The sequence below is a fragment of the Chanodichthys erythropterus genome, chromosome 7 (genome assembly GCF_024489055.1).
Source record: "Chanodichthys erythropterus isolate Z2021 chromosome 7, ASM2448905v1, whole genome shotgun sequence".
Classification (NCBI taxonomy): Eukaryota; Metazoa; Chordata; class Actinopteri; order Cypriniformes; family Xenocyprididae; genus Chanodichthys; species Chanodichthys erythropterus.
In genome coordinates this window covers 17,786,056-17,800,273 of record NC_090227.1, presented here as the reverse complement: position 1 = coordinate 17,800,273, position 14,218 = coordinate 17,786,056, and the positions used below count along the sequence as shown (strand labels likewise).

The window sequence follows — 14,218 nt, the reverse complement described above, 5'->3', positions numbered from 1 at the left end:
TTGTCACAAGTCTATTGTTTTTGAATTTCTGTGTTACTTCTGCTATATTTTCACACTTAAAACAATGATTTGGTAATCCTCTTGTACTACTGCCCTCCTTTGTGCTAAGAAATAAGTCTCCTGACAGTTCTCTCCCAAGTGGTTCCATTTTTGTCAGCATTAAGTCTGAGAATGGTTCATTACAGATTTTAATAAAAATCTGTAAAATTATTGTTTTTGCACTTTATTTGAATTGATATTTTACTTTAATTTTACGTTTTTTGTTTGACAGCCGTAGCTGCAAGTCACTTACCTTTTTTTTTTTTTTTCTTCTTTTTTTTTTTTACAGTGTTTGACTCCAATTACACCTTCAGGGTTATACTCTTACAATGTAATGATTTTCGGTCTTTGAAAGGCTCCAACTACCTGATGAATCATGTGGTCTCAGGGCTGGAAGGGTATGCCATGTATTTAGATGATGTTGTGGTGTACGGTCAGACATGGGAGGAACAGCTTGGTCGTTTGCGCTCTCTGTTTACTAGTCTTGTAGAACTGAAGTTAGCTGTCAACTAAGGCAAGTGTGAGTTCGTTAAAGCTACCCTAACTTATCTGGGAAAAGTGGAAGTGCATCTGGTATGGAAAAAGGTACAAGCTATCGATAGCTTCCCTGTTCTTACTATCAAAAAGAAGCTGATGAGATTTTTGGGAATGGTTGGATATTATTGCAGTTTTTGTGCAAGCGCTTCGACTGTAGTTCCCCTGTTATTAAGCTGTTGAAGGCTAAAAGTTTGAATAGTCTTCAAAACTGTCAGTGTGTGTTTGAAAATGCAAACGTTCTATTGAGCACTGCTGTTTTAGATGTGCCTCAGTGGGATCGAGTGTTCTAGATCCAAGTCGAAGCAAGTTAGGTGCAGCAGCTATGCTACTGCAAAAAGATGACAATAGGGTTGATAGGCCAGTTAGTTTCTTTTCTAAGAAGTTTACTTCATATCAATTTAATTATTCCACAATTGAAAAAGAAACATTGGCTTTGGTGTGGGCATTACAGCACTTTGATGTGTATGTGGGTGGTGGTTCAATACCTGTGGTTATTTTTTCAGATCACAGTCATACAGTTTAGACATTGGTCTTAGTTTTATTTGTTTAGTGTTTTCAAGGTGCCTGAGGACACTGAACAATGGAGTTGGGTAGGTGTTGAAAAGAAAGGGGGTAAGTGACATTTGATGTGAGCCCAAGAATAGAAAGTTTTTGTGTTTGTTTGTTTTGTTTTTTTTGTTCTGGTGTAAACTCATGATTGTGTATAATATTTTTTTGTTTTTGTACTATTATTGGTGTCTGCAGAGTTCCCTTTTAGGGGCCTCTGTTTTAAGAGTGGAGGTTGTTACGGTCCAAAGTGTTTTTGTCCACCAGGTGGCATTGCTCTGTGGTTTTGTCTCCCCTAGAATGACCGTCAGCCATCTCTACTGCAAACTTGCGCAATTAACATCTCATGCTCTCATGCTGTTCATGACCTCAAGGCTAGATTACTGTAATGCTCTACTGGGTGGTTGCCCTGCTCGCTTGATAAACTACAGCTGGTACAAAATGTAGCAGCTAGAGTTCTTACTAGAACTAGGAAGTATGACTATAGAAGCCGGTTCTGTCAACAATGCATTGGCTCCCTATTAACTCCCTCGGGTCGGCGGTCACGCTGGCGTGACCACCGCGGTTTTTGTCTAACCAGTGTGAAAGAGACTCAAAATACTCTGTCAATGTTGCACATACAATTAAGAGCTATACACCATTTTAATCTGTGGAATATCTTTTATTTGTGTAAACTCGGAGTAAAAACAAAATGTTGTGCTTTTTGTAAAATAAAGAAAACTAACATGATGCGTAACTTGACCTGTAACTTACTGAATACTAATGACAAAAAAAATATTGCGGCCACGCCCACGGAGCCAGCGCTATTCAGACGCAAATACTGAGGCAATGCATGCATTCATCATCTCAATCGTGTATTTAATGTCTTGAAAAGTGTTTATCTGGATGTTAAAGCCATGGTTAGCGATCTCTAGAAGACATGCCGTTAGTTCCTGGTTCCTGTTCTTCTTTAGATGAATTTTTGGACTAAAGGTGCACAGAGCGCCCTCCGGCTGCAAGTATGAATTGAAAACAGTATCCTGCGTTCATAGTGATGTAAATACTGAATAAATATTACTCCTCAGTATAGAAAATTTACATAAATATATAAGAATCCATCAATATTTCTTCAAATGTGCATGCTTTTAAGCTAAAAGTCTATGAAATGCCATAGAGGTAACATAACTGTTCAAACACTTTGCATCACAGAAATGCATTATATTTTAAAGAATATAATAGAATCCCATTATTTTAAATTGTAATAATATTTCACAGTATTGCTGTTTTTTCTGTATGTTTGATTTACATTATGAAGAGCTTTGAGATATGATCAACAGAGGGTTTTTTCACAACCTACCTGACTGAAAGAGCTCATTATTTATGCAGGTCATTAGAGCTCTTTATGCGATTCTTTTGTCTTCTCAGGTGTAAATGACCCATTATTCATGATGATTCACGCCTCCACACATACTGTGTTTCTTGACCAAAGATGTTTTAGAAAATTTAAATCTCTATTGTTTTATATGAACAAGCAAGCAGCATAATTTTTACCTCATTTTGAAGCAAACATTAGTAGTCTACAACCTCCAATACCCAGAAGTCTTGTGAACACAGATTTTATATATATTTTTTGGCTTTATTTTAGTGACTTAAATTTTTTGTTTTTTCAATAACCACGCAACAACAAAACACAAACATGTACATACATGTTCCTCACATATTATGGTAGCCTAGTTTGTGCTGAATAAAGTGTAATGACACTTTTTCCATTAATATGTTTATGAACAACTGAAAAAAGCACAAATGTCAGGGCATGTCAAAACTTCTCCAGGGCCCCAAAAATCTTCAGACCCCTGAGGGTTAAACATTTTATAGATTTTAAAATCTTGCTTATGGTTTAAAATCACTAAATGGTTTAGCTCCCCAGTATCTGAGCGAGCTCTTAATGCATTATAGTCCTTCACGTCTATTGTGATCTTAGAATGCAGGCCAATTGATAATACCTAGAATATCAAAATCAACCGCAGGCACCTAAACTCTGGATCAGTCTTCCTAGTGAAGCAGACACTGCTTTATTGGGAAGCAGACACACTCTGTCAGTTTAAATCTATACTAAAAACACATCTCTATAACCTGGCATACACATAACACATTATCAATTTATGTTTTCAAAATCATTAAAAGATTGTTAGGCTGCATAAATTAGGTCAGCCGGAACCGGGAACACTTCCTATAACACCAGATGTACTTGTTACATCAGAAGAAGAATGGCATCTACGTTATTATTAGTCTCTCTGTTTATCCAGAGGTTTACCATAGTCAGCCAGATCCGGGCCATATCCAGATCAGATGGAGAACCTGTGCCTAGACACGACCACAACGCAGCCCTGAAGTGTCAGCAGAGATTGTGTCAAGATCATCCCCTGTGAAGGCCTCACCGACACGACAGCCAGTGGCACAGATTCCAACAAACCGTCCCATACTGGTGTGATGAATACGATCTTCAACTAGATGGAACTGGATTAAATATTTTGACTGTTGCAATCCCAATAGGGCTCATGACCTGTAAAGCTGCCTGAATCATAATCACGCACTGTTCGCTGTTGGCCAGAGGAGAACTGGCCCCAACTGAGCTTGGTTTCTCCCAAGGTTTTTTTCTCCATTTTATCACCTGTTTGTCACCTGATGTCACCTGTTGGAGTTTGGGATCTTTGCCGCTGTTGCCTTAGGCAAATTTTCCAACTCCCCTTATGTTAAACAGTTGAGCTTTACCGTTTTCGAATCCATTCAGCCGATCTCTAATTAGACCATCTTGCTGAAAATGACCAAAGAGTTTCATTATTTTTCCTATTTAAAACTTGACTCTTCTTTAGTTACATCGTGTACTAAGACCGATAAAAAAGTTGCGATTTTCTCTCATATACTCTCCAGGCCGATATACTCTCATTCTGGCAATAATAATCAAGGAACTTTGCTGCCGTAACATGGGTGCAGCAGGCGCAATGACATTACTCAGTGCCTGAATATAGTCCCACTAAGATTGTGTAGTTGGAGAGTTAGCTGGGGACTATTTTCAGATTACTATGATGGAATGAAGTATACTTCCTAGCCATATCGGCCTAGAAAATCGCAACTTTTCATTTTCTGTCGGTTTTAGTATATGATGAAACTACAGAAGAGTCAAGTTTTAAATAGGAAAAATAACAAAACTATTTGGTCATTTTTGAGCTAGATGCTAACGGTCTAATCAGATTCAATGATCTATGTTAAGCTATGCTAAAAGTGCTACTGCCAGACCCAGAGATCAGCTGAATGGATTCGAAAACGGGAGTTGGAAAATGAGCCTATTTTCAAAAATAGTGGAGTGTTCCTTTAAGAGCTGCTGTGTGGCAGACATGTTACTTGTTCAGATGACATTTTCCAGTGAAAATTCTTACTTTGGTCATACTTCAAAACTATAATCTGTGATTCCAAAGTACAGTATTCACACCGGTGTGGTGATTGACAGCAAACATTAGATTCATCCACGCTGAGGAGTCGTACCGAGGCACAACCCACATAAAGATAATAATTCCGCAAACAACTACAATTGCCGGTTTCAAACAGAGATGGCAACAAAGATGCAAAACTTACGGACTGCAGCTTTAACCTTAAATTATACTTAATTGGTTTATCAGAAGGTAAACTTTTTTTTACACTATGTTCCTGAACTACTGATAAGCTTTGTTTTCTCATACCTACTTGTGCATATGTATTTTGTGCCACATTAACGTTACTGACTTCAACTGTGCTTCTAAATGTTTGGCTGTGCTAAATATTTTAAATTAAAATTAAAAAAGAAAAAGTATTTTAAGTTAAGTGTAGGGCTTCTCTGTAAAACACTGTCTCACACAGGTCACTGGTCTCATATTCAGCGCATCAGTGAATTTCCTCACCGATGAGATCTCTGGCTGTCTCTTGATCTTCCTGCATGCGACATACATCTGACAGCTGCAGGAGTGAATCAATATGATATGGGTTGAGTTGCAGGAGAACCTGAAGGAAAACAAGAGAGAAATGGATTGTCACATACAATGTAACATGTTGCTCATGTGTGGAAAAGAAGGTAAAAAAAAAAAAAAAAAAAAAAAAAAATCAAATAAGTCTGTAGCTAATAACATTAGAATAAAATTACCACAATGTTGTTGGGGTCCACTGACTCAACTGCATCAAAAAACTTGAACTGGACTTGCTGATAGTCACGATTATGTTCAAAGGTGAAGTGCTGAATGCCATCTTTAGACTCCACTAGACTCATGGAGATACCTAAGAGACACAACTACAGTCAGCTATATTTCGCTTAAATGGTGTTAAGAATAACAAAAGTTCTCATAAACGCACACTGCAATTCACAAACTGCTCGCAACAAAATGTATACATTGTTTTGTAAACTTAGAACCACACAGGTCATCTAATATCTGTAATTAAATAAGGGCTTCAAAATAATAACAAAAAAATGACCAAAAAATGAAAAATAGATTTTGTGGGACTTTTTTCAGATTTTTGCTGTGTAAAATGACTGAATTTAAGGAGGCTTTTTCTCAGAATTTGCAGCAGTATTTGCAGCATTTCTTGTGCTGTTTTGCAGTGAAAATATACCAGACATTTTTTTCTAATATTTTTAGTACTTTTCTAAGCTCAAGAATCATTGTGCTCTGTAATGTATAAAAAGAGAACAATGATACAAACAAAAAGATAAACTTAAGTGTTGTACCCTTAACTTTATAAAGGTTACTGTATCATATTTAACGAGGACTCTAAATATGATTCTAACTTTACTTTTTACTCTAAATTAATTAACATGAACATGAACTTTGCTGAAAAATCTCTAACACGAGCCTTAGGTATACTGCATTGCGTTTTGCCCACCACAAAAATTGAAGAGCTTTCATCATAAAACTATTAAGCATTTAAATATCATCTTACTAAGACACAATATTGGGAGATATAGAGTGACAAATTATATTATGCATTTTATGCAAGTTATCTGCTACAGTGGTGGCTGGTGGAAACAATTTTGGGGGGGGCGCAAAAACATTTTTTTTTTAGAAATGCAGGAATGAACAGGCTAATTGTTAAATAACCATTTAACAAGTGATATAATAATGCATCATTACTGCTTATCTAAAACATGGAAAATTCAGTAAAGCATACCATAGGGCTGGGATCTAAAAAAAAAAAAAAAAAAATCTGTATTTAATTTAAAAAAAAATTATTTCACATCCTGCCCAATATTGTCCTAGAAACAATGTTCATATTGAAGGCTATAAAAACAAACCTGAATGTAACCGTGTAGTATGCTATATTATGTGCGAAAAAAGGGGTCAAATCACATTAGGCCTAGGCTATATTCAAAAATTGTAAATGTTTTTTTAAAGCATTAGTTAAATACCCTAAACTAAAAATTAAAATAACTAAAAACAAAACAACAGACTAATTATTAGGCTATTTTGATTACCCTACAACAGTCACTTTACACAGTTATTGCTATCGTACAAATACACTTAGTTGTAGGTTCGAAATTCTACATATGGCATAATTATGTTCGCCAACAAAAATTTTCAACAACAAATATTTTTAGCAAAATGTATTTACTCAGAATTATTGCGCTCTATTGAACTCAGTCTGTTTGGCGCGCATGCGCGCGGCAGTGCTCGTTCATGGAAGTTTGTGTTTGCTGAAGGCTCGTCCACTCCTGACTGCAAAATGGAAATTTCTCAACTTTCTAACATTCACAGATGGAGAATATTTATGTGAAATGTAAATTATGCACTGAGGAAATTATTGGATGTCACTTCAGCTTAAAAAAATATTTATAGAGGTATGTTTGTTTCCACCAATCGTTAAAGTTACGTATGATGACAAAAGCACGTTAGTGCTAGCCCTCCCGGAACCCATAGAGATTGCATTGCAGTGCCTGCAGTTTGAAAAAAAAGTTCTTTGAATGGAAGTCTATGGGAGCAGTCGGGGCAAATCTCGACCAGACTGAAATCGCCCAAAAAGAGGCGGTACTCCACAGAGCGTGACTCGACACTGATTGGATTATATCCAGAGGCAGAACAAACAGTCTAGCAGTGACACCTAGCGTAACTCTGTGGTTGAAAGTGACTGAAAAATCCGTCCCTTTCTCACTTTTGGTGGTGCGTTGCCCTATTGCCCTAATGAAGAAACCGCCCCTGATCTGCTATACTGTTATATAAATCTCATTAATTTATATTTTGGCCATATAAAGAACTGCACCAAATTGTTCTTTCCCCTCCATAGTCTTACTATATCATACTATTAGGGATGGGCTTTTTTCCAAAATACTGTATTCGAATATTTGGGCTCGTAAAAAATGAATATTCAAATATTTGTTTATTTAAATGAGGTTAAATGAGAAAGACGTTATTGTTTTATATTCATCAATATTTTGTAACCATTTCTGAACAAGCTTACAATTAGGCAATATATACAACAAGCTTACATTATATCTTAAGGTTTTCTTTTAGTTCAAAGCATTAAACAATATGTGTAAACAGAAAATATTAATAACAAAAGCATTTAAAGGTGCCCTAGAATCTAAATTTGAATTTACCTCGACATAGCTGAATAACAAGAGTTCAGTACATGGAAATGTTTCAAACTCCATTGTTTCCTCCTCCTTATGTAAATCTCATTTGTTTAAAAGACTTCCGGAAAACACTCGGATCTCAACATAACACCGACTGTTACATAACAGTCGGGATTATTAATATGTATGACCCCAATATTTGCATAATGCCAGCCCATTCGACGCATTAGACAAGGAAAGGCAGTATTAACGTCTGGATCTGTGCACAGACAAGGTAAGCCATCAAGAATAACAGCGAAAAATGGCAGATGGAGCAATAATAACTGACATGATCCGTGATATCATGATATTTTTAGTGATATTTGTAAATGGTCTTTCTAAATGTTTCATTAGCATGTTGCTAATGTGCTGTTAAATGTGGTTAAAGTTACCATCGTTTCTTACTGTATTCACGGAGACGAGAGTCGTTGCTATTTTCATTTTTAAACACGTGCAGTCTGTATAATTCATAAACACAACTTCAAATCTCTCCAACAGTGTAGAATTAGACGTTAGCCACAGAGCATAGCCTCAAACTCACACAGAATCAAACGTAACCATCTAAATAAATACTTTACTCACATAATTCGAAGCATGCATGCAGCATGCATGACGAACTTCTTATAAAAATCCATTTGAGGGTTATATTAGCTGTGTAAACTTTGTTTATGCACTGTATTATAGTCGAGAGCTCGTGGGGCAGAGGGAACGCATCTGTTAAAGGGGTCATGCTGAAAAAAAAATCAGTGCATAGTTAATGATGCCCCAGGGCATAAAAAAATATAAAAAAAATCTATGGGGTATTTTGAGCTGAAACTTCACAGACACATTCAGGGGACACCTAGGACTTATTACATCTTGTAAAAAAACAATCTAGGGCACCTTTAATCTCAAGCAGCGAGAGCGGGAAAAATACTAATGCTGCGTTCACACCGAATGCGTCTGGGGCGTCTGAGGCATCTGATTTACATGTTAAGTCAATGTAAACACGCATCTAGGTGTCGCTCGGCGCGAATCGGCCGTTGACGCGCGAATGGCGCGGCGCGAATTGAGCGTTCACGCGGCTGACGCGTGAATTGAGCGTCTGACGCCCAAACGCCCTAGTTGAAAAATCTGAACTTTGGCGTAAATTCGCGGCGCGTTAACCAATCAGGGATTCTGCTTTGGAAGTAACGTGTTTATGATGTGATCAGTGGTGGAGACCAGAACAAAGATGTCGCTGTGTGTGGCCAACCTGAGCTCTATGATGTGTCATATTTTTATCGAGACATGAATAAAAAGGACCTTGCCTGGAAGAGAATAAGCAAAGAAATCGGACAATCTGCTTAGTTGTAAAACTTTTTGCATGATTTTAACCGTTGACACTAGCCCACCTTCTAGCTAGCAAAAAGTCGGCCGGCATAACAGAGTTAAATTGCCACTAGTTTAATTGTTTCCAACTGACGAGATTGTGTTTATTCAGAGGATCTGTGCAGAAAGAGATGAAAGCCCCTCCCATGACGCAAATTCACGTCTGAACACACTTTGTTTAGACGTGCGAATTGAGCGAATTTTACGCGCGTCTGACTTTAAAATGTTCAAGCGTCCAACTGGCGCGAATTTGACGCCCCAGGCGCGTTCGGTGTGAACATAATAAAGCAGACAGCGCCAGTTATTGTACAAAACGTACATAATACACTCGAATCAGTATATGGTTATCGTGTTTATACCGTTTCACATGTTCATGTTGAGAAAAACAATAATATCCATATGCTCGGGTGAGAAAACGAGCCGTGCTGACAGACGTTGCAGAGACACAAAGATAATAATAGCCTAAATAACTGTGCTAAGCTAAGTTTCTAACAGTAACACTTTGTTTTCTGTTCGTAAATATGTCTCCCTCCATGAAACTTAAAGGAAACATATGTCTCAAAATCATTTTGCTAACAGATAAGTTATCATCTTGGCTCACTAGGGAATAACTTAAAGCTGCGCTTACCTGTCGTGAATGCAGTGATGGACAGCTGTCTTTCCTCACTCGACGGGTATTTAGATTTCATGTGCTTTCTCATTATGGTGTTGATATTATGATAACTCAGTTTCATTAATTAATTTGATCAAAAGTAATTCCATTTTGTAAGATCATTTTCATCTCAGTAATTCCAAACTTTGCGAGGCAGACGACAACATTATGTGACGATTAAATAAAATAAACTTGTTAAACACGCTCCACAGCGCCACCCGGTGCATTTAGTTATAACTGCGAGTTTTAGTGCTTAGGACCTTATCATGGATTCACTGCATTTACGGCCAGCAAAGCAACATAGTAAAATTCGAATAGTATTTTTAATTTTTACAATATTAATTACAGAACGAATATTCGAATATTCGACTATTTGTGCCCATCCCTACATACTATATGTGCCATAAAAGCCTGGTGTATCAAGTATATAACGAAACATAAAACATAAATGCAAACCTTTTTTTTATTTTATATTTTGTCCAAAAAGGTTTTGTCTATAAAAAAATAAAAATAAAAAATTCATTATTATTGAATTATTTTTGTTTAATTAGTTTTACATGGCTAATAAAAGTTTAACAAGTTTATTTAATAATAAAAATTTAAAACATAATAGCACTTTTTAAGAATACACAACATGTATAAAGTAAACCAATGTTTAAAACATTTTGAAAGCTGCATCCTCCAGAGATTGCATTTGTCGAGGAAGTGTTATTTCAGAACAGTAACCATTATAAAATTGACTGCGATTCCTGTTGTATGCGAACTGAACTGAGCTGGATGATGACATCACCGTTTTCTCCAGAGCCAATATATAGACGAATTAACTAAATTAATGACTAGTGATTTTTACAAAGGAATGAATCAATATTGAATTTATTTAAGCTGAACAATGACACCATTTTCTTCTAGAGCTGCTGTGCAGCCAAAATTATTTGCAAGTTGGTTCACTGTAAAGCTGCTTTGACAATCTGCATTGTAAAAAGCACTATAAATAAAGGTGACTTGAGAATCAGAAAATTCTGATATCTTTTCTGGCTTGTTTTAGTCCAGATTAAAAATGTTGGTATCACTTTATTATACAGTACGTGTACTTTCCTGGTACATATATAGTAATTATGTTGTACATAAAGGTAAAAGAGTGGTAACACAAGGTACTTACCTGACATGTATGTACATGGAAAGTAATAAACACTGCTGTACTTTCCAATGGTACATACATGGTAACTGCTTTGTACCTATAGACAAGTGTTGGGTAATAACAGGCACTTACTTGTGTCCGTATATGATAACTATCAGACACATTACTGTACTTACTAATGGTATGTACATGGTAAATATTTTGTACTTACAGACAAGTGTGGGTAATAACAGGCACTTATGTGTGGTAACTAGTAAGACACAATACTGTACTTACTAGTGGTATATATATGGTAAATATGTTGTACTCACGGAGAAGTGTGGACACAAATAACGGACACTTGCTTAACTACTGTGAAACAAATGCGCTTACCAATATGATACACTTCACTAACTATTCAGCACTTCATAGTGTTAATACTTATCAAGTAGTCCTTTTAAGCAAGGCTTTTGACACATGAGTGACAACTTTTGACAACTGAGTATACCAAGTACAGTTGTACTGATTGTAATGATCTGTATGCATGTCCTCAAAATACCCCTATTAAGTGAATTATTGTCCTGTAAAGATTAGGCAAGTTGAACTGCAAAAGTATATCATCCAGTACTCAAGAAGTATTTTGTATCATGCTTATAACCCCCAACCAAAGAAATGTGTAACTTACACATTAACTAACTGGTATATTCACTAGTACGTTCAGAGTAATTACATGGGACTGTAAAATAAAGTGCACCCTTGTACATAAACATTACATAGGAATTACCAGCTCTTACCAGGTGTAACTTACACATTAAATAACTGGTATTTTCACTGGTATGTTCATAGTATGTACATGGAAATAGGACTGTAAAATAAAGTGCATCCTTGTACATAAACATTACATAGGAATTACCATGATCTCATGAGAATACGTGTGTATTTTTACGTGAAGTGTGGTTCTACCACACGTACATTTACTTACGTTCTCATACACACAAAAAGGCACAACACTGACGTATTTAGAGGACTAAAATGTAAAAATACTTGCTTATTAACAGCAATAAAAACGTAAATCATGTAACAGTTTGAATGTATTAATAATAAAATCATGGGATTAATGTTTTAAATCTGTTGCATTAAATTGTTATATCAATACATATTTTAGTCACATTTTTTGAATAGTTTACTCATCTACTTAATATGAAATAACATTTCTGTTCGTGACCTGTTGTGAATGGAGACTCAGGCGGGAGATCCAAGTGCAGCATTTATTTACAAATGAGAGTGGTCGTACAGGCAGGGTCAAAACAGGAACAAACAGGAACAGTGAGGAACAGGCAGAGTCGTAGTCAAGGGACAGGCAAAGATCAGGACAGGCAGCAACGGGTCAAAAACAAGAAACAGGCAGGAACGATAACAAGCAGGCAGACAGGATAGAAACGCTCAGAAATGACACAATGGTAATCAAGACTTTGCGGTGAGGTGGTGTGTGTGACAGACTTTTATAGTCCTGTAAATGAGCTGCAGCTGGCTGTGGTGATCAGTGAGGTGTGCAAGGGTGGATGTGGCTGATGCTGATTGGTGGTGAGTGTGAGCATGTGACTGGTGAGGGGGATGATGGGAAATGGAGTCCGGAACTAGACAGGGGCAGACGGTGATCGTGACACCTGTAATATTTAGTTAGTTTGCTGTGAGACACAGAAGACGTTTTCTCCTATGCAGCCACTGACAATACAAACATAAGATATATCAAAACACATTTTATTCACAAATCACACCCATTTTATTTGTTTGCTGTACTCCATATCATTAGAATCCATATGTTTGTAAGGAACAGATCCAAATTCAGCCCTTTATCCATCAATCTTCATCTTCACTCTCAGCAGCGACCGTCACAGTCAAAGCTCGCGCTCGTTATAATTTAAATTTGAAAGTAGCGCCACCCTCGAGAAGCATTATGACATGGTTTACGGCACTGATATCAAACGCTCATTGGCTCTCACCTGCTTCGTCACAGGTTGCGACATGCAGTGTTTCAATGGATTGACATTTGAATAAGTGCTCGCCTTCACGTAGAGAAGCCGGATCCATCATATTCTGCTCGATAAAAAAATATTATTTACCGCCAGAGGACTGCGACTGCAACTCATCATTTGCACTTCTTTTGGTATGACATTTTCGCAATAAATTGTTGTGATTACGCTTGTTTGTCTGTCATTCTTTTATTTAAAACAGTACGGAGTTTTAATGTTTATGGGTAACTTAGGTTTAAAGGTAGGTGTAGGATTAGCGGCTCAAAATATCGTTTTAATGTTATATTTTTATAAAAATTGTAATATTCCTACACATTTCTGTCCATTATGTATAAAATGGGTAGGTTTGGGTTCAGGATGGGGTGGGGTTTAGGGATCTTACTTTTATCTACAAAACGATAAAATGGAAATTATACACATATCTTTATGACATAGAAATTCTTAAATATTTTAAAATTCTAAAATTAAAATTCGCTGTAAAAACGTATTTTTACTTTTTAGTGCAATAAATACGTCAATATTGCACGTTTTAGCACCTTTCTAAACGTACAAATGTTTGTTTTGTGTCTTTGAAAGTTACGTATGCTCTTACCAGGTGTAACTTACACATTAACTAACTGGTATATTCACTAGTACGTTCAGAGTAAGTACATGGAAATAGGACTGTAAAATAAAGTGCACCCTTGTACATAAACATTACATAGGAATTACCAGCTCTTTAACCTTTGTAATAATAGGCTTAAGCATATTAACACAAGTAGTAAGTACAGTAATGTGTCTTACAAGTTACCATAAATAAGTGCCTGTTATTTACCAACACTTGTCTGTAAGTACAAAATATTTACCATGTACATACCATTAGTACAGTAATGTGTCTTACAAGTTACCATAAATAAGTGCCTGTTAATGTTAATACCCACACTTGTCCATAAGTACAACATAGTTACTGTGTATATACAATAAGTACAGTAATGTGTCTGTTAGTTAACATATACAGACACTGTAAGTAAGTGCACTGTTATTACCCACTTTTGTCTGTAAGTACTACATAGTTACTGTGTATATACCATTAGTAAGTACAGTAATGTGTCTTACAAGTTACCATAAATAAGTGCCTGTTATTTACCAACACTTGTCTGTAAGTACAAAATATTTACCATGTACATACCATTAGTAAGTACAGTAATGTGTCTGATAGTTATCATATACGGACACTGTAAGTAAGTGCCTGTTATTACCAAACACTTGTCTATAGGTACAAATCAGTTACCATGTATGTACCATTGGAAAGTACAGCATTGTTTCTTATTACTTTCCATACATGTCAGGTAAGT

At 36.3% G+C, this 14,218-nt stretch overlaps 1 protein-coding gene across 1 annotated transcript in view; it reads right to left on the bottom strand.

Moving 5' to 3' along the window:
* Positions 1-14,218, bottom strand: part of tcf25 (transcription factor 25 (basic helix-loop-helix)) — a 283,651-nt gene that overhangs the window by 148,921 nt on the left and 120,512 nt on the right. The window contains exons 7-8 of the mRNA XM_067389839.1: positions 5,276-5,406; positions 5,037-5,136 (exon numbers count right to left, since the gene is read on the bottom strand). Coding sequence (XP_067245940.1) covers positions 5,037-5,136; positions 5,276-5,406 — 231 coding nt within the window. The remainder of the gene's footprint in view (positions 1-5,036; positions 5,137-5,275; positions 5,407-14,218) is intronic.